The following is a 24439-nucleotide window of genomic DNA, read 5'->3' as shown; positions in this document are numbered from 1 at the left end:
ACGCACCATATGTTCTGGACTGTAACCACCAGGATGTTACGGCATGGAGGACAAGAATGCTATTTCTTAGCAAAGAAATTGTTGAATGCCTTTTCTTTCTTGCTTAAATACTCTATACCTCATTTATACATCCTTGCATCGTCCATTTTATGGCGAAAAACATCTAGCTTGTCTCATCCAAATCCTGGTTCATCCAGGTTTATCCCTGCCAATTTCTCACAATGACCAATAGAACCAGAAATTACGGCAAGCTAATCCCTTATAATCTACTTGCCTTCAAAAAGCTCAAATCCCGCGGGGCAGTTACCTCGGCCATGATTTCATCCCTTGGCCTGCCCACATCCTTGCCCACAAGCTCCGAATAGAGTTTCTGGATCCTCTCAGTGACTGGACCTCTCTTTCCATCGCCGATTGTTCTTCCATCGACTTCAGTAACATGTATTTGTGACGGGAACGTTCCGGTACAGAAAGCTTCGTCTGCGCCGTAAACTTCGGTGAGTGTAAAGTCGAGCTCGCGAACAGTGATGCCGTTGGCTCGACACACATCAATCGTCTTTTGGCGTGTGATACCTTGCATCTGGTTGTCCTTGGTAGGAGCCCAGACCTCATTGTCTCGGATGATAAAGAAGTTGACCGAGTTGCATGTCTTGACGAATCCGCGCAGATCAAGCATAAGTGCCTCGTCGACGTTCATGACATTGGCGCTGATGCAAGCTTGGACGTCAGTGGCCTTAGAGATGTGATTCCACTGCTCATCCTTAACATCAGGAGGACCGCGTCGGACCCATGTGGTAGCAAGTCTTAGTCCTCGGGCCTTGGAGTTGGGATCAACGGCCTTCGATTCCGGAATGATGACGATCAAGGGTAGGCCGATGTTCACGCGTGGGTTTTGGTATGGCGTGGACTTGAGGCCACGGCTCACGACGAGGCGGATGTGGACATGTTCATCTTGGTTCATGTCGTTTGCATCGAGAGTGTCATGGATCAGCTTGAGAAGATCTCCCTTTGAAAGGCCGAGGTCCATGTACATGGCCTTGGCGGACTGGAAAAGGCGGTTGATGTGTTCTCGAGCAAATTGGACCCGGCCTTTGTTTGCACGAATGCCCTCCTAAAGAATGCTTAGAAAGCAAAAGGTTTGTGTATTCGAGGTATTACTTACCCATATGCCATCCCCAATAAGGAAGTTGGAGTCAAAAACCGAGACTACAGCCTCTGCTCTGGGGACCAACTTGAACTTTCCTGTGACGCCATCGCGGATTCCGACCTTGATTGGTCAGTCAATTGCATCTATAGTGCCGCGATAGAGATTCTCTTACGCGAATAGTCTCATTCTTGGCATTGGGTACAGATGAGTGAGTCGAGCCAGAGCCCTTGTCTGCTGTGTTTTGGCCTGCCATTTTGAGGCCTTGATATCGATAATGCCGGTTGCAAAGAAGCCCAATGACCAAACGCTCTCAATTGCGACTATGTAGATTGTAAGAAATGAGTTATACTGCCTGAGGCGCATATATATGGCGTGCTTCGGTGTCGACCGACGGTTGACTCGGTCGTAACCGAGCAAGAATGCCGAAAGTCAATCCGGACGCGCCCGACCTATCGACGGGCTGAAAGATAAGCCTTATCGGCCAGGCCTGGGCGTTGTGACCAGGTACAACTCTTTGAAATGAGCCGAAATCGTTGACAGCTTCATAATGCCTCACATTACAGGGAATAAACCACCTGTTAATTGGGTCCGAGAGGGTCAGCGTTTATGGTGTCATATGATTCTGCTACAAGTTTTGCGGAAATACTTGTACCTGACGAGATTTCTCCTGCTAAAACCCACCGTCGTCTTTGCGTGATAGCAGCGCTGCTCTATCGTCATCAGCACGCCCTGTGGTTCGTCTGTTATCGCGTCTCGGCCCCGTATTTTGCTCTCGATGCGACAGCTTGATTGACTCGAGCACGCCCAAAGGAGCATAGTCAGCTCGGTAGCGTCCGAGAGGTGAGCTCGGCCTCCACCGAGAGCTTCGATGTACACCGAGTACACTATCATCGCTTCCATGTTATCTGGGTTTGCCCCACGAGATCCGGGGAGTTGGGAAGCTAACTTTGCAACCCCCATATCTTGTGTCGACTCTATAAAACCAAGCCCATGGATCGTCGTGAATCTTTCCTCGATTTTCAGCACACCACGATTATATCTCAATTTCTGCGCACTTTCTGAGATCATGTCACTTCACGAGACTCCTGACAGAGATCCTGTCAAGGACATGCATCATACCGTGTCTTCAGATGGTGGAGATGGTTCGGATGCAATGTTGACAAAAGCTCAGGCCAAGCGTCTCCTCTTGAAGACCGACTTGGTTGTCATGCCGCTTGCTGTCTTGAGCATGACACTTGCATTCTTGGACAAAGTATTGATTGCCATCAGCCGTGAGATACTGTGTACTGACTTGAAGTTTAGAACGCCCTTGGTTACGCTGCCATCTTTGGAATCAAGGATGATGCCCACCTCAAGCCCCAGGAGTACAGCTGGCTCAGCAGTATCTTCTACTTTGGTTATCTGGCTATGGAATTTCCCAACCTTTGGCTCATGACCAAGATCCCTATTGGCAAATATGTCGGTGCGTGTTTGGTCATGTGGGGAGGCTCCCTCTGCTTCATGGCACTCTGTCACAACTTTGCTGGTCTGGCGACAATTCGTTTCCTTCTTGGTGTCTTTGAGGCTGCTGTCCTGCCATGCATGATGATCATCAACTCAATGTGGTACTTGAGGCACGAGCAGCCTCTTCGCACAGCATTCTGGTACAACACCTTTGCTGGAGTCTTTGGTGGTATCTTGTCCTATGCTATCGGGCAAATCAACGGGTCCTTGTCCACTTGGAAGGTGAGTTTGCGATGTGTCTTCCTCCCACAAGATGTCTTGGAAGTAATCCCATACTTATACTCTCTTCCTTAGTATATCTTCCTCATCTATGGATCAGTCACTGTCCTTGCTGGAAGCCTTGTATTCTTTGGCCTTCCTGACACCCCGTCCCAAGCTTGGTTCTTCACTGCTGAAGAGAAGAAGTTGGCTCTCATTCGACTTGCACCTAACCAAACTGGCGTCGAATCAAAGAAGGTGAGCTATTATAAGCTATTACCGGCTGACAGCTAGAAATGCTAACAGGCTGCAATAGGCATTCCACACACCCCAGATCTGGGAAGCTCTCCGTGACCCCAAATGCTATTGCATCTGGCTTGGAGTCTTTGGATATGCTATCGCCAATGCGGGCATCACTAATTTCAACCCACTCATCATTGCGGGTTACGGCTTCAGCAGGACAAAGACCGTGCTTATGGCTACGCCCCAAGCAGCTGTGGCCATGGTCAGTCAGGCGATTCTCACCACCATTGCCTTCTTCATTCCTAACTTGCGTTGTATCTTTTGGATTATGGGCGCAATCTTTGGTCTGGTTGGTGCAGTGATGGTGCATTCTCTGGATGTCGCAACTCAACGAGATGCTTCCCTTGCTGGTGTGTATCTCATGGGTTTCTACAACGTCCCATGGGTCTTTCTCATTAGCTTGTCCTCTTCCAACACGGCCGGCGCGACCAAGAAGAGCTTCATGGGCATTTCTATCGCGATTGTTTATGGTACGCATATTCCCGTCGCTCTAAAACTACCTCTTACTGACAAACATTGATTCTAGCTGTTGGAAATATCGTCGGGCCCCAGTTCTTCCTCGATAGACAGGCACCCACGTATGCTCTGGGAATTGGCTCCATGCTCTGTGCATTCGCTCTCATGGCGGCTACTGGCATGGCGTATTATGTCCTCTGTGCAGTCGAGAACAAGAGGCGTGATGCGCAGTACGGAAAGGCTCAGGAAACTATTGATGCTGGGCTGGAGGCAGAGAGGAACGACCAGACTGATGGACAGAACCCCAACTTCCGATACACATACTAGACAATGGGTTCTGGTCATGAGTATGTATGGAAGAGTACAGCTGTTGAGCGCATTGTAGATATGAATAGTAATGTTCTACAGGAACACATTGTCACTGCACAATAATGTGCAGATCCAGAGCACTGACTAATTAAACTTGTCTCGTACGATGAAACTGTCTCGGTGAAATTCCAATGGTAGAAATAGGAGAAAGAATTGTGGCGGACGCCTCGCCCGCACTATTCCTTCTCCCGCCAGACCAGGATGCCGTTGGCGTACAGTCCCGTAATGATGCCGACGCCTCTCTTTGCGTCCTTCACGGCCGTCGTGCTTGTAGGATACTCTGTGCTGGAGTAGAGATACTTCAAGCCGCCCTCCTCGCTCCACTCCGCAACAGCAGAAGTCGCTTCGCCCTTGGCACAGTACTCCTTCATCTCTGGTGATGCAGCCTCGAGTTCGCTCGGATCATTGCAGATATGTCGCGTCTCGGCAAATTTGTTGCATGCCGGCACAAACGGGTGACCAGCGATAAGGAGTTTGCCATTAGCCCAAGAGAGGTTGTCGGGGAGGAATGGGACGCGAATTTTGGTAGGGTTCTCAAATGTCAGTTTGTCTGGTGTGTTGAATAGAAAAACAGTTCCCGAAGAAGTGGAAGAAACGGCCACGGTCGAGCTGTTGAGCACTTCAATACCATTTGCGAAAGGGACCCGGGCGACGACGGTTGCCTTAACCTCAGGGTGCTGGAGGCTCACGTGGACAACAGGACCAAGAGGCAGGGATAGGTACGTTTCCAGGAGGCTGAGGAATTTGGATTGTGCCCTGGTGAAGTAGTGGGCGTTTGTGACATAGAACTCCTTGTCGCTAATCAAGGCAATGGCATTGGGAGCGTGAATAAGAGGGTGTTCGATTGTGCGGATGTGCTTGGCTGTAAATGACGCGATATCCAGCTTGAACAATTCAATCCGAGGGCCTGCCTTGGCATGGTTAGTCACATAGAGCGTCGATGTCTCCTTGTGAAACGCAAGCCCCAGTGTATGGAAGTCTTGAGCAGAGGCGAAGTCTGTGAGCTTGATACGGGTGAGAGACTCGGCATCTGGTTTGGATGCACTTTCGTAATCGTAAGCCCAGAGGTCAGCGTTGATAACTTCTCCTTCAAGGAACACGCCCTACTCTCAAGTTAGTGAGATCTACAAAGACAAGGGAGCTCATGGCATCCATACCATGACCGTGTTCCATCGCTCCCTGCCGGCATCACAGGCAATGATGGCTAGGTGATGTTCTTCGAGGAGGAAAACATCCTCGCAGCTCCTCATGCGGTCCTCAAACTTGATCTCATATCTGCCGAGAGAGTTGGTCCGGTGGAGCCGAGCAGGCGTGTTTTTATAGAAGAATGAGAGAACGGCAGAGCGCTCATACAAGAAGGGTATGAGGAGGCCTAGCGCTACAACGCCCTGAAGTTGGTAAGTATCATTGTTGTTTCAAGGATGAAAAAACTCACGAAAAATCCCTTCAAAGCCATGACTTCTGAATTATTATGCCAAAAGCGAGATGAAGAGTGAGAAATTAGTCGGGAAGAAGAAGCAGAAGGGATACCACCCTGTGTCACCACTCGGATTTACAAAGGTCCGACCGTAATAAGCTTATTGATGCGCGCGCAGCATGAACCTTAATTCCTGACGCGTTTCATCGGAGGAATAATCTTTGTGCCCGGTTTATGCAAACATCCATGTCTCGGTTGGGGCTTACGTGTGACATGCTGATCACTTGCACAAGTGATTGGGGATGAAGGGCAGCATGTAGCACGTTGTCAGACCCAAATGTCACTTCAAAATTCAAGAACTACCACTTGAGCTGGCTATCAATTGTGGAGGGAAACTTGTCCAGAAAATGCAGAACCAATGGCTACAAGGTGAGGGGGAATGTGTCTGGTGATAACTCAGCGTTTGCTCTTTAAAGGCTATGACATTTCACAAATCTTCTGACGGGCGGAATACGAGGGACGCGGATGTTTCTTTGGCTGTGCATGGTGGTAACAGCTGCTAGATTTGTCTCAATGGCCATGAGCGGCAGCTATGGTAAGCAGCGATTACTGTGCTCTAGGGCCGAGGTCTCCGGGCTGACAAGCGTAAGCAGAACTAAGATGAAGAAGACATGAGGAAAAGTCGCTATTGCTGAGCAGCATGTCGATAAATAATTGATACAGGGGAAACTCTTGGAACCAACTTAGGATAGAATCCAAGTCATTGAGTTTGCATCAGAGCGCTAGGCTGGCATTGGACTATCCTCACGTGCCATGGCGTCAATCGGTCCATCTCCACAAGCCCGGACCCGTCCGAATCTTTGGACTTCACAATCTTTGACTCCTCGAAGTGTCAAACACACCTAGACCCTCCAACCCTCCAACTATCACATGCTGCCCAATCTCCAGCCTTCTGTATCGAAGGCATGTAGTCGCTGCCATGCTCGAAAAGTCAAGGTTGGCCCCCCAGCATCAGCATCTCTCAACCTCGGCTGACTCCGACGGTTGAGTGCGATCTCAAAGTACCCCGGTGTTCTGCATGTATAAGACAAAATGATGTGTGTAATATCACCGAATGCGTCTCATATCCATACTCTGTACTACAGAGTCTTCAGGATCAGATTAATGATCTACAAGCGAGGTTACGCGAGGTGCCAGACCAACCCAACCTGGTCATCAGCGCTGCATCCCAAAGCATACAGCCAGTGCCAGCCAATCTTCAAAAAGAAGCCGAAGAGGTAGGGTTTCTGACAACTGGAGGATCAAATATGTACTCTGGAAGCAAATATGGTGAGTAATATCGAAACATGAACTTTGCCAGGCTTGCTGACGATTTATGCCCTTTAGTGGGTAGCGCTGCCGGATCAACATTCGCAAGAATATTCTTCAAACAACTCAATCTGGTTCCTTCATGGGCTACCGGCCAACAAGGGGGAAGCCTAGACATGTGTCCGTCGGAGAGGTCCGCTGCTCTTCCACCCCAGCCAGTTGCTCGATCTCTACTCGCTATCTACATCGCTCGCGTTCACATCTGGTGGCCATTCCTTCAACTGCCCTACCTAAGGAGAGTCTTTCAGCACATATATCAAGAACCAAGGCAATGCGCCGATCACGAGAAGTTTATCGTATTCATTGTGCTTGCGCTGGGAAGCTGCCAGGTCACCCTGAAAGACAAGGATTCTCCCGCCACATTAGATCTCAACGATTCTACTTCGTATTTCCAAACAGCTCTACGATTCTTCAACAATTTCCATGACCACCCTCGAGACCTGTTTGGCATACAGGCAGTCTTGTTACTGGCTGTGTGGATGCTTGACTCGTCTTGCAGCAGCCACAACAATGATCTGTGGCAACTCAGCAGGTATATCATGTCTTGTGCCATTGAAGCTGGACTGCATAGACACAATACCGACTGGGGATTTACAGCTGAAGAGCTGGAAGTGAGGAACCGGACCTGGTGGTGTGCTTACAATCTTGAGCGGTTGGTAGGCACTTTATTAACCCTTGAAGACTTGAGCTAATAGGCATAAAAGACAAGTTGCTACAATCACAGGTCGCGTGCTGTCCATACGCGATCATGCCATACACGCTTTGTTACCCACAGCTTCAAGTTTCGACAGTCTAAATACACTCGAGAGTTCGGCAGCACCCATCTTCCACAAACACAACGTTCAGCCCTTGCGCCACATGATAGCCCTTCGTCGTATCGGCGGTCGCATTCTGGAGTCCATCTACATCGCCAGAGGACCAGATGGCACAGCCATGGACACTACGTTTCAGCAGATCTGCACAACATCCGATCAAATCCGTCGAGATCTTGAGACGTGGGAGCAGCAACTGGAAGTCATGACACTGAAACCTTCTCGCGAGTACTCTGAGATGAAGATTGAATACTGTCTCTTGCAGCTTCTGTTGCATCGACCGTCGCCGACTTTCATGGTACCTTCTCGCCAGATGGCGTCGTACTGTTCTAGAGCGGTATCGACTGCAATTCACCACTGGTCAAAGATTGATGTAGAGTATGGCATCTCGGCAGTATGTCGTTGTTTTCGACAACTTCATGATATTCTCTTAGTCGGCTTGGCTGCTCTATACTGCGACTGGTAAGTGGAGCTCTCTCGGCCCGGGTGATTACTGATAGGAGAGTCATAGGCAGAGCATGGCACTCCCACAAACAAGGACCGAGGATGCGCAAAGAGGATGTCGACATATGGGCGACACTAGTGCCTGCCTTGATCTCATTGAACGGGGAATATCTCACATGAAAGGATCTCATCTTACACGATACCGAGATCTCTTCCAAGCTGTGAGGAACAAGATCTATTCAGGGACCTCGGTCACCGAGACCTCGCCAATGGAGTCCATCCACGTCGACCCGACTGCACCTCCAGAGCCGTATGCTACATCAGAAGGCCTTACCTTTGCTTCCAATGATGAAATGGTGTACTCCATGGGGGATGGTGTGGAAGCCTATATGAATCAAGTGAACGAGTTCTTGGATGGTGGAGGCTTCGATGTGGATGAGGCTCTCAATGCCTGGTATGAAGCTCTTATGGAAGAAATGCAGCGCAACTAAATACGGTGATTTGTACGGAAGAAGTTGCTGTGTATCTGTCTAAATACTAGCAGTTCTAATGGCACACCGATGATTATAGCGAAGTACTTCTCTTGCCTCTAGAACACAATACCGCCACCATCTACTACCATATCCGCACCATTGATATAGCTGCCAGCTTTGGAACACACCAAAAGAACCATGCCACTCAACTCCTCGGGTAATCCCATTCTGCCGCTCGGATTTCTCGCTGCCCAGGTTTGCCTTGCATGAGCCAAACCCTCTCCCTCATTCAAGATGGTATCCATATACCCAGGGCTGATGCTGTTGACCGTTATCCCGTACCGCGCCCACTCGGCTGCGAGGCTGCTCTTGAGCATCAAGATAGCCCCCTTTGAGGTGTTATATGCAACCTGTGGCTGCGGAAAGTTGACTCGATGTGCTGAAATGCTTGCAATAAAGACGATTCGGCCACCGTTTCCCTGCTTGACCATCTGCCTTGCAGCTGCTTGCGCACAGATAAAGCTCCCTGTCGTGTTGACGTCCAGTAGCTTTCTAAAATCGCTAACCGGCATATCCAGAGCATGACCACAGTTGACAATTCCGGCGAAGCAGACGAGATAGTCAACTGATCCCAAGAGGTCAACCGTCACAGCCACGGCATCAGCAATGGCGTCTTCATCGGTAACATCAACCGAAAAAGACTCAATCTTGGTTCCAGGAAACTCTTCTTTGAGCTGATGAATATTTCTCCGGGCAGCTTCCGAGGCAACATCTAGATCCAGCAGCATGAGGCCACCAAGTCCGTGTTGCAATAAGGCCCGGACAACGGTCAAAGCAATGTTCCCTGTACCTCCGGTGACCACTGCAGTCCCCGGAACAGTAAACCGAGATGAGGCGTCATCGGAACGCGAGGCTATTCGCGTGCCAGCACCGGGCAAGGAGGTGAGGCCAGTTGCGAGTGTCATTGAGGGAATTTGACGCTTTGTGAGATCGGCACGGCTGGCTGGGTCACTCATGATGGTAATGATAGTGTTTCGACTTTAAAATATGAGGCAATTGAAATACAATCGGTTGCTAATAAGGAGCAGTTGAGAGTGTTCTCGCTTCCCCGCATTCCATGCGAATTGTACATCTCGATGTTGTGTTCGACACGTGACGACTTGCACGTCATTGGCACTCAAGTGTGCCCGTTACGTAGAAGTGAGTTGATGAGATGAAGCATCACATGCTTGAGGGTAGTCAATTATCTCTACGACTAATATAAGTGTTATCTGAAAGCCAAAAGCTTATCTGCTCCATTTCAGGACAAACTGGTGCACTGATGAGAGCTGCCTTGGAACGCAATACACCAAAACAGATAGACGCCCAAGCTCATCCCGTGTACAGCCTAACATTAAAAAAATGTGGCATAGAGTTGATTATGCGGGATCTGTAGAGCATTAGGTCCAGACTCTCGCGATTGTAAGGCTAGCCAACGTGGACCTTCGGCCAAGGAGTGAGGCCGTCGAAATACCGCGATTTTTGCTTATTACTTCGCGAAGAGGATGGTAAGCTGCGTGGTTGGGTCTTATTGGGGGAACTCATCGGAATCAGGCGGTTGAAGAGCTCCATCATCAGCCAGTGCAAATTGTAGGGACAAGGCGAGTGGTTGTACATTGACAAATCACAATGCACTGCATAGCAAGGAGGCACCGTAAAGGTGTCCAGCAAATCACACTATGGCATTGAATCTCCCCTCTGGCAGCCCTCATGAATTGCCAGCCACGTCACTTGGGGCATGGGCATGATGAGATGGTGGGAGCTGAGGCCCGTGGTGCAGGGAATACGCCTCACTGTTGTACCCAATCACGGCCCAACCACCCACGCCCAAGTCAGCAATGCAGAAGAGGTGTTTGAAGCCCAAAGGAGAAGATAAGTTGGGCACATCATTTCCAATTTCTCTCATCTCTGCTGCAAAGGAGAGACACCTTGGGTGCTGCAGCTCAACTCACGATGGCGTCGCCTACCAACACCGTGGCCGGGCTCAACGCCCTTCTTCACGGGCTGTCCTTGGATCCGATGCCGAAAAGTGCCTCACCTATTGCGCTGACGAGACCGGTCGAGATCTGGCGATCTTACCTCGCTGAATTTCTCTCCGAGTTGAGCATTCTCAACCGTGATGCCACCACCATCCAAGAGGCCATTGCCTCAACGACCGAAACCTCGCTCGGGGACTTGACGCTTATACTCCCACGACTTAAGCTCAAGGACGTTGACAACAAGGCTTTGAACAGGCTGGCCTTTTCTGTAGCAGCGCAGGTATGATAAACCCACCTTGTAGGAGCATGCTTGGCTCTGTTCTAACTCGTGCTTTGTAGTTGCCCTTCTCATCCTTGTTCTTGGCACCGAGGGTAGATGACATTCAACTTCGAATGACATTTTCACCTGACACGTTGCCGCGACTTCTCTTGCCATACATTGCTGATCGCAAATCAGCGTATGGGTTTGACCTTTCGCAAGGGCTTCGGGACCCAAAAGAGCCCAAGAAAGGCAAAAAGAAGATCATCATCGAGTTTTCCTCTCCAAGCGTGGCCATAGGATTCAACGGCAACAATCTCAGAAGCACACTTTTAGGCGACTTCATCGCCAATTTGTACGAGGCTATGGGATGGGAGGTTGTGCGCCTCAACTACCTCGCCGACTGGGGCAAGCATGTCAGCTTGCTTGCCGCAGGCTACAAGAGATTTGGTTCCGAAAAGAAGCTTCAACAAGAGAGGTCGATCTATCTTCTGGACGTCTACGCGCAGATGAATGGATTATTCAAGCCGGTGCAAGACCCAAAAGGCAAAGCCAAGCAAGGCGAAACATGCGTTTCCCCTGTGGGGGACAAGATGATTGCTTCGGAAAGAGACGAGATCTTCAAGAAGATGGAGGATGGCGACAATGAGGCTCTGAAGCTATCCAGTCATTTCAGGGACATCACTATCGAGGACCTCAAGGTCGAGTACCAGCGTCTTGGTATCACCTTTGATGAATACTCGGGTGAATCACAAGTCCGGCCTGCAACAATCACCGAAGTCGAGAACACTCTGAAAGAGAAGGGAATTCTTACAGAGAGTAACGGGTCGTGGGTCATAGATTGGGCCAAACACACTGGGAAGAAAGGCTTCAGCACACAAGTTATCCGTGGACGCGACGGTGCTACACGATATCCCCTCCGTGATGTTGCCGCAGCGCTTGAGCGGGAGGAGAAGTTCGCCTTTGACAAGATGATATACGTGGCCTCCTCCGCCCAAGACAGCCACTTCCAACAGGTCTTGGCGGCTCTCGAGCTTATGGGAAGATCGGATCTCAGTGAAAAGTTGCAACATATCAGCTTCGGTGCCATGCAGGGTCTTGAGGCGAATTCACTGCGGGAGATTCTTGACAACTGTGAGGCCAGAATGCGAGACGCGATGAACATGGAGCATGATGATGATGATGATGATGGCAGCGCAGCCGAGAGGATTACAAACAACGCCATGGTCGGAGCCTTGCTCGCTCAGGAGATGTCCAAGAAGAAGAGCCACGGCTACACCTTTGAGCTCAAGAAGTTGACGTCGTTCAGCTCTCATTCCGGTCCCATGCTTCAAGGATGCCATACAAGACTCATGGCCTTGATCAACGAATTGAGGGCTGAAGGTGTCGAGGGCTCCGAAATAGACTACGCGGCATTGAAGGATCCTGATTGTGCAAACTTGCTGCGCGTCATGGCCCAGTTCCCTGACGTCGTCGCAGCGACTTACAAGTCAGCAGAGCCACATTCACTGCTTGGCTACTTGTACAGGCTGATGGACTCGCTGTCCCTGGTTGTGCCTCATCCTGATGAAGACGACGATGAAGATGAACGGGAGAGCGTACGGACGGTACAGCAGGAAACTAGTCGAGGAGAGCAGAAGGCTCGTTTAGTACTTTATCAGAATGCGCGACAGGTGCTTGAGAATGGGATGAAACTACTTGGATTTCCGCTTGATTTGCAGGATGTTGCCGTGGACTTTGGTAGCGATAGTGCCCGGCTCTGAGATTAACTCTGACTATAATGAACTTGCTCTTAAACGGCTTACTTACCTTGGCCCTGGTGCAGCTATACCGGACTACCTATTGTACAAGCAATGAATAGTGTCCCTTTGCAAGTCTCATACCTCCCAAGTATGCTCTAGTTAGGCCAGAGCCAAACCATTTATGAAGTATAGACAACCAGTATTGACTGAACTCAGTTCTCAGATATTCTTTTAGTTCGCATGGTCCGAGACCAGGATCAAAGCTTCACACGTGGGTGGGTGGTCCATCACTGGCTGATTTTGGCTCCAGCATTTGCAGATGAGTTGGTCGAATGTTTGGTCAGGTTGACCGACCTCGGCAGCGGATTGTTCAGTCACGTGGGGACAGAATTCTGTCCCCTGAAGCTCCAGGCTCACTTGATGATCGAGTGTTGGGAGGTGGATCCTTCTTAACCTGAGCATAACGTAAGGCTTTAGATTCTGTGCCTAACCCTCGTCACCAGTCCTCAACTACAATCGCTTTGTCTTCTAACCTTGAAAGGTTCTTTATTACTCACTGTGGATTTCTCTCCTTCCGTAGTGCTGGTGGAAAAAGTGGCCAATTGGTCGTCTTGGGCGTCGTCTCTGAGAATTGGGTTTGTCTTGGCTGGGTGGGCTTTTGGGGGGCCAGGAAAATTAGACAGCCTGAGATTAAGAGACATTTCACATGTGTAATAGGTAAAATAAAATAATACGCTCGCCGTTTATAAAATGAGCTATTTCCATCACCGACAGGGGAGTCTCCTGTCAAAGATGGATACGAAAGGCAAGATGTAGAAGCACCCTCGAGATAACACCCCTCCTGCAGGACGAGATGCCTGAATATGAACCCGGAAGACTCCTCTTCTGGGACCCGACCATCAAGCCTCGCCCTGTGTTTTGTCTTGGTGGTGCTCTGCGTTGAGCTGAACCTCGGTGACATAGTTCTTAAAGCCGCGAAGACTGGCCTTCTTCTCAAACCTGGTGGAACAAGTGGTTAGCCAAACAAACACAACATAAGAAAGATAAAGCAAATCGTCGACTGACATTTCATCAATTTCACCAGGCGTTCGGCGGGCAACCTCGGGCAGAATGAACCAAGCGATCACGACGGCGACAGTGCCAGTTCCCGCAAAGCTGTGCTTGTCAGCATGATGAAGACTCGACATCGAAGGCGCATGTGCTCACAAAAATCCGGTCTTAACACCCCAATGAGTCACAGAGCCATTGATCATCAGAGGCGTGCAGAAGCTGAACATGATGGCGATCATGTTGGACACGGCAAGAGACCATCCAGCCGTTCGGGCACGGAGGCGCTGTTGCGGAATCTCGGTGGCGTAGGCGTAACCGATGGCCGAGGCGCCTGTAGTCGAGAAAGTTGCGAGGCAGGCAAAGAAAATCTGGGAATCCACAATCAGCTCAAAGTCGCCGGGGCACGCAGTATGACTTACGAGAAGGGAACTTGTGGCCTTGGCAGTATAGTCAAAGCAGCCGATAATGCCAAGACACAAAACGGATACGACAGTAACGGCGTAAGGATACACCGTCAATGGGCGACGACCAACTTGATCAGTAAGAGTGGCTGTGGCAATCATGGAAATAAGCTGAACACTGGAAAGAATCAGGGTCACGAGAAAAGGATCCTTGTTGCCAGCGTATTGAACTATTTTGCGGTTAGTTAGGCGCAAACAGCAACAGATCGAGGGGAAGCAACCACATACAGAAATATGTCGCGTAAGTGTTGAAGACGGCCAGGCCGACAAACTGCTGGGTAACTTTGGGCCATCCAGCAATGATGAACCGGATGAGGTTGCGGCCACGGAAGACTGCCCATGGACCGACCTCTTGGTCTCGCTCAGCTTGCGCGCGCTCCATTGCGACCGTGGCGGTCATGATGTCCTACAGGAAGCCGGGGATTAGCAGTGATAGATGGTCACTATTGTAGGGACGCACAATTTGTTCTTGGACATCGTAGCCCTCAACGCGTCCGTAGCATAGGCGCAGAACCTTGGCGGCCTGGTCTGTTTTGCCTTTGCTCGCCAGCCACCAAGGGCTCTCTGGGAGGAGGAGGAAGATGATGAGAATGAGGCCAATCATTCCCCACTACTGAAGTGTTAGTGATGTTTGAAGGTGCCCTGAGTTTGGACTCACCTGTGTATAGATGGCATCACGGAAGTCGTATGGGTTGCTGGCGTTGAGTCTGTTGAGGGCGACAGAAGCGAAGAGTTGGCCGAGGACAAACCAGCTGGGATAGATCAGTTGCCACTCCCTCGGAAAGTAGCTGCGGTGAGTAGAGACTTACAAGGTATACGCGTTGATGAAGAAACCCCTTAACTGGGTGGGTGAGATCTCTGAGAGATACAGAGGCATGGTAGACTGGAGCATACCAACACCCATACCAGAGAGAAGCTTCGCGACCAGCCAGTGATCCCAGGCGGTTGCGAATGTCTCAGTGAAGATGCTCTTACAAAAGGTCAGCTAAGCTACAACTAGAGAACCTATAGACTTCAATACTTACAGCGGCAAGGGTGACCCAGATAATCAGGAGCGCAGGCTTGCGGCCCAGACCATCGGTAGCATATTGAAGAAGCTGGTGAGCACTGTTAGGGGGCTTCCAAAAGCCAGGACGTAATTCAACGTACAACTTGACCGACGGTTTGGCCGGCGGACTGGATACCGCCCCAGGCCGAAATGTACTTTCCGGCAATGATGGTTGTTCCGGGGCTGGAAAATTGGCGGATGAAGCCCTTGTTGGAGACGATGCCACCGTTGAGGTTGATCTCTGCGCGTCATACCCGGTTAATAAACATCGGTAGATAGCGCGGCTGAATACTTACGATAACCATCCAAAGAGGCACAGAAGGCTGCAGTCATGGCGATGAGGCCGACGTGCTTGTAGCGACGCACACTCTGCCAGACACCAAGGTCGTCAAACCTGGACCGCATCACGGGCATGGTGGCCGCATCCCCGGAGTCGCGACGCTCCACCATCTCGGTGCCTTGTTTGTCTTGCTGCATGTTGATAGAGTCAAGTGCAACTGATAGGAAATATTGAAGAGGCTGCAGTGATGCTAGTTGGCCTGCGTCAGGGCATTAAGCAACAGGCAAGCTCCTTTATATGTGCATGTCCAGCGACGGTCAACCGGAGGTAATGTGACCACCCAAAGACACAAACCATCCGCATCAACTAAACCTAAACCTGGGGAAGTCTGCAAACGCGGGGCCCCATACGAGCTTCCCCTTTGCTCGAAGGTCTAACTTGTTTATCAGTCGAGTTGCAGTAGTTCGACCCAAGCGTGCCGCTTAGCCGAGCGTTCGGGACACTTCAAGCCGAGGCGCGCAACTTAACTGACAAGTGAGATACCTCGTGGCCATGATTCACCACATCCATGAATGACAATCAATACCAGGATATTGAGCATCGGAGAGAAGTCCATTGAGGTGGCACGTATCCCTGTTATATCTTCGCATCAACTTCAGCCGAATCTACACCAAACAGGTGTTAGAATCGCGAGTATTGAGACCGAAATGACCTTATTTTCGGTAGGCACCACACCGAAAGACATCACAGCATTTTGAACTAGTGGACGGATAATTATCCGACTTCAGTTTAGCATCTCGGTCACAGGTTGGCCGAGGAGGCTTGTTCGTTGACAAGGTCCAAGCCATCGTGACACGACAAGTCCTTCTCCAAAGCTAGCTACCCTTGTAGCATGCCCCGGAGGGCAAAGATCTCCCCACGGGGTATACGAGTGACAAGAAAAGAGATGGATGATGGCTGAGCTTACAGGAAGCTTAAAAGGCGTGATGCGGCTGTGAATTATTCTAATCTATGCTATCAAAGTTATCGTGACATCTCATCTTGCAATATTTTCTCGACCAATTATCCAGCATCAATGACGCGTCTCCTTATCTCCATGTGGCTTGTGGGGCAGGCTTCCAGCCTGACCTTCAATGTCCCGGCCACACCTCCATCAAATGCCAGCGGCCAGCTCTCTGCTGCCCCAGTCGGGGTTTCGTAAGACTTTTCCCACCTTACGAAGCACAAACAGACATTGACCAGTTCAAGCCTCGAGTTCTTTGCCTTCCCAGGGTACATCAACAATGTTGCCGCTACCCTGCCCTGCCTGGAAAACCTCAAGGACCTGACCGGGACTTGGCCTCCTATGAGAATTGGAGGAACCACTCAGTATGCAAATCTCTCCTTGCAGCCAACCCTTCTCACACTAACGTCTTCTCAGGGACCGAGCCACGTATGATTCGTCTTCCACCAATGCCGTGACTTATACAGTGTCGGACCCGAAGGATGCCCCGGCATCGCTCACCTTTGGCCCCTCGTTCATGTCGCTGGCAGCTCAATACAGTGGCAAGGTGATTTTGGGACTTAACCGTCGACTCAACAACATCGGCAACTCTATTGCCGCTGCAAAGGTCGCCAAGCAGAACATGGGAAACCTCGATGCAATCGAGCTCGGCAATGAACCAAATTGTGAGCAATGCCAAAGAAACCTCTCTCGGCCAGATGCTAATTATTCTCTAGTCTTCTCTAGCAGTGATCCCATCGCCAATGGTGCTTCCTGGACCGCCGCCGCTGATTACGCCTCCGAAGTGACGTGGCAAGACCAAGTCTGTGGCAACTTGACCACTTCAGGCCTCATCTCGGCTGGCGTCTTCTTCGGCACCTCGCCCATGAGCATCCAGGGCCTTACAGCTGTCGAAGGGAGTGGGAACGACAACGTCAAATACTACTGCTCGCACAACTATCCTCAGTCCGGAGGCAACGCTAATCTGGCCAAGTTGATGAGCCACAGTTCCATTGCCTCTCAGATCAAGCCATTTGCGGCGGAAGCCGCCGCAGCCGCAGCCAAGGGTAGACCTCATATCTTTGGTGAGACAAACTCTGGTAAGCCCCTTCTTTACAGCTTAAGTTCTTTCTGGGGTTGAAAATACTGACAATCTTGTCTAGCGACGCAAGGAGGTGGCGGCATCAGCCCAACCTTTGGTGCTGGCCTCTGGATTCTTGATTATGTTCTCCAGTCCATTCTCCAGGGCACCAAGGTATGCTCCCCACAACTGAAGAGCAGCAGGGTGTGTCTCGATTAACGAAACTTTCCCCCACAGGCTCTTTACTTCCACCAAGGCACTATCGGTAACTGTAAGCAACTTTCTATCATTGAGCCTTGATAGCCGCCCTAACACATCGCAGGCCAGTACTGTTGGTGGGGGCGATACAGCATGGGCGCTCCCTACTTTGGAGCGTATTTTGCCACCATGGCCCTCGCTGGAGCCGATCAGCTTGCTCCCTTGGACGACCAGACCAGCACGTACGCTGCTTATGCCATTTACAAGAACGGCGCCCCTATCAGAGTTCTCCTGTACAACTCGGACTACTTCACCAGCGGCACGCGCCCTACCCAGGTATACACGCTGACTGGACTTTCCGGGTCCACGGTGACCGCGAAGCGTCTGACTGCCCCTTTTGCAACCTCTCGGATTGACCAGGGCCAGAAGGCGACTGTTGGAGGACAGAGCTTTGAAGATGGAACTTGCAAGATTCAGGGTACGGCCGTGACTGAATCCGCCACTGTTAGCGCTGGAAAGGCAACATTTACTGTAGGCGCCTCTGAGGCCTTGCTTATCACACTGTAGAGGACTTAGACATCTAATTGTCCTGAAGCATGATAAATATTTCGAGATGGACATGAGATAAGGAGGGTGGTGATGATTAACCACCAATCTCGTTCTGGATGTTAGCTTGTAGATACAGAAAATCAAGCCTCTTATGCAACCCTACTCATTGCCTATAGTTCTTTTAATCATCACAATTTGTATCAAACACGTCCTTGCGCGCAATTTGGCTTCTTGTTGTTTTTTTGCCCTTCATCATGAGTGACTCAGTAACCATTTCGTCTCCGTCCGACGGAGCGGAAACGTAGTTGACGGCTGGCTCGGTCTGGCATCTCAAATCTCGCACAAGTGGCCGAGTCCTCATTTCCAAACTCGTCATCTGAATGAGACATTTACAAAATCCTCGTCGGTATAGACCCGAACAACCCAGCTTCGGTGACAGATAAACCGAGCACCGAAGCCACCGCGTCAGGCCTGGAGTTAAAAACGTGCCATCCCCTCAAACTTATCCATTCCTAAATGCTGATCTTTGCACAGACGCACGCGACGCCTGCTATTGACCAGAGCCGTGCCAATCACATCCCTGCAGCCATGCCATCACCAACCGAGAAAGCCGTACGTACTTTGCACGACTCAGGCAGTGGCACCACTAACAAAATGCATTCACAGATCATTGATAATCTCAAGTCCAACTGGGTATGGGTGCCCGACTGGGTTGACTCGTCAACACAGAATACAGCGGGAAGGATTGTGAGGTTCTTTCGCAACTTCACACTCACGTCGCCGCCTTCACAGGCGCTGCTGCATTTCTCCGCCGACACCCGATACAAGCTGTTGGTCAATGGTACACGCGTCGCTGTAGGTCCAGCCAGGAGCAGCCCGTTAATATGGTACTACGACACTCTTGACATTGCTCCGTATCTCACTACCGGCGAAAATGAGATCTGCTTCGTGGTCATCAGGTATTTCGCCTCTTCGCGAGGGGGCATGCCTTTCGAAAGAACCTCGCTGCCTGGGTTGACTGTCATTGGCAGCGTCAACTCGGGCGCAACCGAGATCTGTCTCGACTCTAAAGAGGGCTGGCAGGCCAAGGTAGATGAGAGTATCTTGTTTCCAATGGGCCTGATAGACGATGTGTTTCTTCATGTGAGTACCCCGAACCACGCTTTCGAACATGGCCTAATGTACGTCTCCAAACAGATCAACGAGCGCATCGCCCCCTCAAGTCAAGCCACGCCCGTAACACCCAAGGCATACAACATGAAAACACTCAATGGCGAACTCCTTCCTTGGCGCCTACGCCCACGCGAGATCCCCATGCCCGAGCAAACCACTGTCGGGGTAACAACTGTCCGGAGTTGCGATTCTGATGTCGCATTGAGCAGCTGGACTTCATTCCTATCCGATAATAAGACATTGGATCTTGCCGCTGGCACGCACCATACTCTTCAGCTACAGGCGGATGTTCATTCAACGGCATTCTTACGCTGGTCTTTCCAAGCAGCCAAAGCCTCACAGATCCGGTTCAAGATAACCTACTCTGAAGGATATGAACTCAAGCCTCGGTCATATCCCTTCTTCCGGACCAAAGCTGATCGCCTGGATACCAAGGATTCCTACCTTATCGGTCCTTACGATGACGTTACCATCGATATCCCTGCATCGCAGACTGTCACTTACGAGCCATTCTGGTTCCGCACGTTCCGAGTTTTGCAGCTTGAAGTGACAGTAGGTCCCGAGCCTGTTCAGCTTCTTTCTTTCGAAGCAGACCAGGTCAACTATCCGCTAGCCGTCAAGGCATCTTGGTCACAGCCCGGGGACACCCATAGTGGACAAATGTGGGATGTCTCAATCAGGACAATGAGAAACTGCATGTTTGATGGGTACTCGGATTGTCCGTTCTACGAGCAGCTTCAGTGAGTACCTCTTGATTCTTCTTTCAGACAAGCACTAACTCATCTCTCAGATATTCTGGCGACTCGCGATCCGTGGGACTCTTTCACTACCTACTCTCTGGCGACGACCGTTTGATGCGTCAGGCCATCACCAATTTTGCGGCCTCAATCACATCCGAGGGCCTTACGCAGTCGCGATTCCCATCGCATGTTCCCCAGATAATTGCAGGATTCTCCTTGTACTGGGTTCTGCAAGTCTGCGACCATCACCTGTTCTTTGGCGACATGGCGTACAGCCGCTCTTTCTTACCTCGCATCGATGGAGTGTTTGAGTTTTTCGACTCACACATTGATGATCTTGGGCTTGTCAGCGGGCTACCCGAGGACGTGTGGCAATATGTCGACTGGGTGACGGCCTGGGGAGCAACTGATGAGCATCCGGATAAAGGAGTTCCCACCTCGGGCCGCAAGTCGAATCGCCATACATACTTTAGCATGCTTTACGCCTATGTGTTGAAACAGGCTGCGCAGCTTGTGCGCCATGTCGGTCGGCCGGGCTACGCGGACGAGTACGAGTCCCGTGCTGCTACTGTCATAGAAGCGATCCAGACTTACTGCTTTGACGGCCGTTTCTTTACCGACTCGACAGCCGAAATCGCAGGTGAAGATGCTTATTCGCAACATTGCCAAGTCTTTGCAATCCTGTCTGGTGCGGCCAAGCCCGAAGATCGTTCCCGACTCCTAACCGAGGCTTTCTCCGATCCCCGCTTCTCCAAATGCTCTTACGTGATGCAGTTCTACGCTCTCCGCGCCTTTGCCCTTGCCGGAAATGATACCTACGAAACTTACTGGGGGCGGGTATGGGAGCCCTGGAAGAAGATGCTCGCCAACAACCTGTCGACATGGGAAGAGGATGACGTGCGCCAGCGTTCCGACTGTCACGCTTGGGGAAGTGTGCCAGTGTACGAGTTCTGCACGGAATTAGCTGGCATCCAGCCCCGTCTGCCAGGTTCAAAGGGCATCTTGTTCAAACCTCGTCTCCTACTGAGCGAATCACTTGATGTCAGGGTCGCCCTAGGAGCGGACAATGTCGCTGCAGTATCTTGGAAGAGCGGGGAGGGGGGCGCAGTAGTAGTAAGACTCACTCTTGACAAGGCCATTGATGTGGTCAGTAAGCTCCCGAGCGGCGAGGCAAGGGAGCATGGATGCGTTAACTTGGTTGAACTGACATGGAATGGCCCCCTGAGTTGAGATCTTCCACCGAAAGATATTTCCTCTTGATGGATGGGAGAGTTGTACGGCCAAAGGTCGCAAAGCAGATTCTGGCAAGAGAAGGCAATCCCGTGGAAAGCCACACTATTCTATCGCTCATAACAGTTGCAATTCTCTTCCCACATCTCATAAAAACGTGTTGTACCAGTCCCTCATTCTTCTAGTCATCAATGATGTCTCCAAAAGAGGCCATCAACCACAACAGCAAAAGATACAATTATCAATGCATAACGACATCGAAACTCAAGACCGTCAGACCCCGCAGCCTATTGCCAATCCCTTATCCACCAAGCTTGGTGTGTCAGCTCCATTTAACTTCCCCAAGGGTTCCTCAGCTGGTCTGGGGTCAGGTATATCAGTGGTCCACCGTCATGCATTGGCAATTCAACTTGGCTCCCAGTGGCCCTCTTTTCTTTCCAAAAAGGGCTAAGGCTTACGCCAACATCAAGCATAGGTAGTGCTGGAAGGTCTTCGGGTTTCCCATCGGAATAGAATATCTCACCAAGATCAAAATCAAACCATTCCGGAGATGGAGAGATGACGACCGATGCGGCGGTAGTACTAACAGCATTTCATCCTCTATCATACCTAGGATTTGATGGATAGCGTCTAAACAAGCGTGGTGACGTCGCAACATTCGCATCCACTGGTTTTGATCAGCATGGGAAATCCCGCAAGGGCAAGCCGGACTTGCCTCCGTCACTTCAGTCTTGACGCGTAAGACGTAACAGTCTTCATCCTTGGAAGACATGAAGGTGTAAAAATTGTCAGTTAGGGTTCCGTCAAGATAAGGGGACTGCCGAGCGTCTTGGAACTCGGATAATAGGTCCCTGTCTCCCAACAGCCACGTGATGAATTCCAGATAGGCACATCCCAAGCTCCAGATATCCGATGATTCGGATACACAACCTCCTTCAAGGTCCCACTCAGGTGGGCGATAAGATGGAGACCTGAAGGTTGGTGAGTCCAGGGGGTTTTGACTGCCCAAACTAGGCTGGGAGATAGAGAATGGAAAGTGAGAGATAACTAGGACGCATTGCTCTAGTATTTCCGGCTCTCCGTAGCAAATGATAGTGTGCAGGTCGATGTGTCCGTGTATCGCAAAGTCCGGCCGAATAGCCCTAGGGTAAGAATGGATCGCTCTCACGCCGTCCATGATTCTGTATAATTGTTGATAACCCCATCTCATCCGCTTCGGTGTCCAGCTGATGTCTCCCTGCTCCAGTAGGTGGCGCAGGGTACAGCACGCACGAGAAAAGATCAAACTCCAATGGTCTTGATAACAGAAAGATCACAGTATCAGTATCAAATGTTGAGAGTGTCTTGTAATCTCCACCGTCAGCTGATATAAGTCCTGTTTGAGTAGCCATTTGTCTAATGGTTTTTTGCGGAGCGTTTTGATGGCAAAACCGCCACACATGAAGTTTTTCTTGGGCAGCTAGTGTTAGCCCAAGTTACCAACGGAAAACAATGTGGCGCCTATCGACTCACATTGGATAGAATCTTCTCAAAAGAGTGAGCCGTGGGGTGAATTTCAACACAAGAAACCTTTCCAAACATGCCCATGTTGCTTTCGCTGCCGGTGTCGCGCCATGGCCTAATGATATCATACTCCAGCACGGTCGGTCGGGGGGTCTCGCCTGCGGAAACGCCAAGGAATAGGAAGATGAGCCGCCGTTGACTTTGTGCAAAATTCTGTTTCTGATCCCAGTTCCATCCTTGAAAACATTTCAGTGTTTCTTTGCTTCCTCTCCTGAGAGAAAGTGGCCGGTCTAAAGAGTTCAGGTCGAGAAAGAGTGGGCGTTTTTCATCACAGATATTCTCCATGATGAACTTGCCAATGTCAGAAACCCTAGACGCCAAGACCAACAAAGAAAATATCCTTAAGTATGTTTCTGGCCGTTCTTTTGTCGGTTGGGCAAAAATCAGATCAAGATAGTACGACACATCGGAGCGACTGAATCCGTGGTTCGCCCTCAGTTCAGCCCCAACGCGTTCCTCGGTGAGGATTTGGCGTAGCAGCCTTTCTGTCCAAAATTTTCCATCACACCCTTCAATAAAATAGCGGTGTAGCAAGATGTAAAGGTCAGACTCGCTGTCATCATCAAGGAGCGGTGGTAGGCCGTCGCCTTCGTAAGTTCAACTGTCTCTCTCATCGGTCGGATGACTCGGGATCTTCGATACTTCAGGATCACTCTGACCCTCTATGGCGAGAGACCCGTCGTTTTCCCCTCCGTCGAAATAGACGTTGGCGGTAAAATAGCCTGATGGTTGGCTAAGATCTGCCCCTATTCCGGAGGCTGCTAACAGACAGCACGGTCATGAAGAACTCCCATTGCTCCGACTCTGGAACCTCTAGCTGTTGAAACCAGAGATGTATTCGCCATGGTATCGGAGAGACGTTCTGCTCTTGGGGTGCTGATGATGCTAAGTAGTTGAGGTTATAGAGTTGCCTAGTTGGCTACTGGCCATATTCGATGAGACTACTCAGATTAAATACCTAACCGCCAAGCGACATACCTTAGTGCCTAGATTTAATGAAAGTCGCTTTTCAAACACTACTCAGCGTGCCTTATCAACTAATAACGAGGCTAACAATAGAACGCTCAGGGATACGTCCTATTAACCGAGAGAGGTTCGAGACGGCCATAATCTACGCCCTCCCTCTCGATGCTGATGCTATCGATGCTCTGTTCGACTACCACTGGGAACCCCACGTGTCCTACAGCAAGGCTAGCAATGACCCAAACGCATCCTCCACCGGTATCATAGGGCGACACAATGTTGTCCTTGTCCACATGTCAGGCATGGGCAAGTCTGCTGCTGCAAAAGCTGCCATGACTTGTCTCACGAGCTTTCCGAAAATCAAATTCGCTATTTTAGTTGGGGTATGCGGCGTAGTCCCTGTCATTCACGACACCAGAAAACCGATAAACCTGGGCGATGTTATCATCAGTAACGGTGTCGTCCAGTATGACTTCGGCCGTCAGCTCCCGGAGCGGTTCGAACGAAAAGGCACCTTACTCGACTCGCTAGGAAGGCCTAACCCTGAGATCCGGTCAACCCTCAACAAGTTTAAAGGCATCCGAAGCATGAGGGAGATAAAAAGGAATATGGCCC

General features: G+C 50.5%; 9 protein-coding genes across 9 annotated transcripts; 5 read left to right on the top strand and 4 right to left on the bottom strand.

The window, feature by feature from the left end:
* Positions 1 to 259: 259 nt before the first annotated feature.
* NCS54_00502200 (Hypothetical protein) lies at positions 260 to 1397 on the bottom strand (the record flags this gene model as incomplete). The annotated part of the gene is made up of 3 exons (XM_053150539.1): positions 260 to 1108; positions 1160 to 1264; positions 1317 to 1397. 3 exons carry the CDS (start codon positions 1395 to 1397, stop codon positions 260 to 262), a joined length of 1035 nt encoding a protein of 344 aa, XP_053006514.1.
* Positions 1398 to 2210: 813 nt separating this feature from the next.
* On the top strand, positions 2211 to 3931 carry NCS54_00502100 (Hypothetical protein; the record flags this gene model as incomplete). The annotated part of the gene is made up of 5 exons (XM_053150538.1): positions 2211 to 2396; positions 2447 to 2869; positions 2942 to 3103; positions 3162 to 3618; positions 3675 to 3931. The coding sequence occupies 5 exons, from the start codon at positions 2211 to 2213 to the stop codon at positions 3929 to 3931; spliced, it is 1485 nt and encodes a 494-aa protein (XP_053006513.1).
* Positions 3932 to 4149: 218 nt separating this feature from the next.
* Positions 4150 to 5429, bottom strand: NCS54_00502000 (Hypothetical protein; the record flags this gene model as incomplete). Its single annotated transcript, XM_053150537.1, has 3 exons — positions 4150 to 5076; positions 5131 to 5361; positions 5409 to 5429. 3 exons carry the CDS (start codon positions 5427 to 5429, stop codon positions 4150 to 4152), a joined length of 1179 nt encoding a protein of 392 aa, XP_053006512.1.
* A 1268-nt stretch (positions 5430 to 6697) lies between these two features.
* On the top strand, positions 6698 to 8505 carry NCS54_00501900 (Fungal-trans domain-containing protein; the record flags this gene model as incomplete). The annotated part of the gene is made up of 4 exons (XM_053150536.1): positions 6698 to 6719; positions 6777 to 7410; positions 7463 to 8032; positions 8082 to 8505. The coding sequence occupies 4 exons, from the start codon at positions 6698 to 6700 to the stop codon at positions 8503 to 8505; spliced, it is 1650 nt and encodes a 549-aa protein (XP_053006511.1).
* Positions 8506 to 8603: 98 nt separating this feature from the next.
* On the bottom strand, positions 8604 to 9503 carry NCS54_00501800 (Hypothetical protein; the record flags this gene model as incomplete). Its single annotated transcript, XM_053150535.1, has 1 exon — positions 8604 to 9503. The coding sequence occupies one exon, from the start codon at positions 9501 to 9503 to the stop codon at positions 8604 to 8606; it is 900 nt and encodes a 299-aa protein (XP_053006510.1).
* Positions 9504 to 10479: 976 nt separating this feature from the next.
* NCS54_00501700 (Arginine--tRNA ligase) lies at positions 10480 to 12527 on the top strand (the record flags this gene model as incomplete). Its single annotated transcript, XM_053150534.1, has 2 exons — positions 10480 to 10785; positions 10845 to 12527. 2 exons carry the CDS (start codon positions 10480 to 10482, stop codon positions 12525 to 12527), a joined length of 1989 nt encoding a protein of 662 aa, XP_053006509.1.
* Positions 12528 to 13405: 878 nt separating this feature from the next.
* On the bottom strand, positions 13406 to 15542 carry NCS54_00501600 (MFS domain-containing protein; the record flags this gene model as incomplete). The annotated part of the gene is made up of 11 exons (XM_053150533.1): positions 13406 to 13505; positions 13572 to 13661; positions 13713 to 13924; positions 13976 to 14187; positions 14246 to 14423; positions 14478 to 14627; positions 14676 to 14769; positions 14827 to 14987; positions 15043 to 15114; positions 15167 to 15306; positions 15362 to 15542. The coding sequence occupies 11 exons, from the start codon at positions 15540 to 15542 to the stop codon at positions 13406 to 13408; spliced, it is 1590 nt and encodes a 529-aa protein (XP_053006508.1).
* Positions 15543 to 16420: 878 nt separating this feature from the next.
* NCS54_00501500 (Glyco-hydro-79C domain-containing protein) lies at positions 16421 to 18173 on the top strand (the record flags this gene model as incomplete). Its single annotated transcript, XM_053150532.1, has 7 exons — positions 16421 to 16542; positions 16594 to 16713; positions 16766 to 17013; positions 17065 to 17427; positions 17491 to 17582; positions 17646 to 17679; positions 17731 to 18173. 7 exons carry the CDS (start codon positions 16421 to 16423, stop codon positions 18171 to 18173), a joined length of 1422 nt encoding a protein of 473 aa, XP_053006507.1.
* Positions 18174 to 18809: 636 nt separating this feature from the next.
* On the top strand, positions 18810 to 21298 carry NCS54_00501400 (Bac-rhamnosid6H domain-containing protein; the record flags this gene model as incomplete). Its single annotated transcript, XM_053150531.1, has 3 exons — positions 18810 to 19298; positions 19353 to 20068; positions 20119 to 21298. The coding sequence occupies 3 exons, from the start codon at positions 18810 to 18812 to the stop codon at positions 21296 to 21298; spliced, it is 2385 nt and encodes a 794-aa protein (XP_053006506.1).
* Between the last annotated feature and the right edge of the window lie 3141 nt (positions 21299 to 24439).

This window comes from Fusarium falciforme, chromosome 4 (assembly GCF_026873545.1).
Source record: "Fusarium falciforme chromosome 4, complete sequence".
In the NCBI taxonomy this organism is placed as follows: domain Eukaryota; kingdom Fungi; phylum Ascomycota; class Sordariomycetes; order Hypocreales; family Nectriaceae; genus Fusarium; species Fusarium falciforme.
This window is presented reverse-complemented; position numbering and strand designations above follow the sequence as displayed.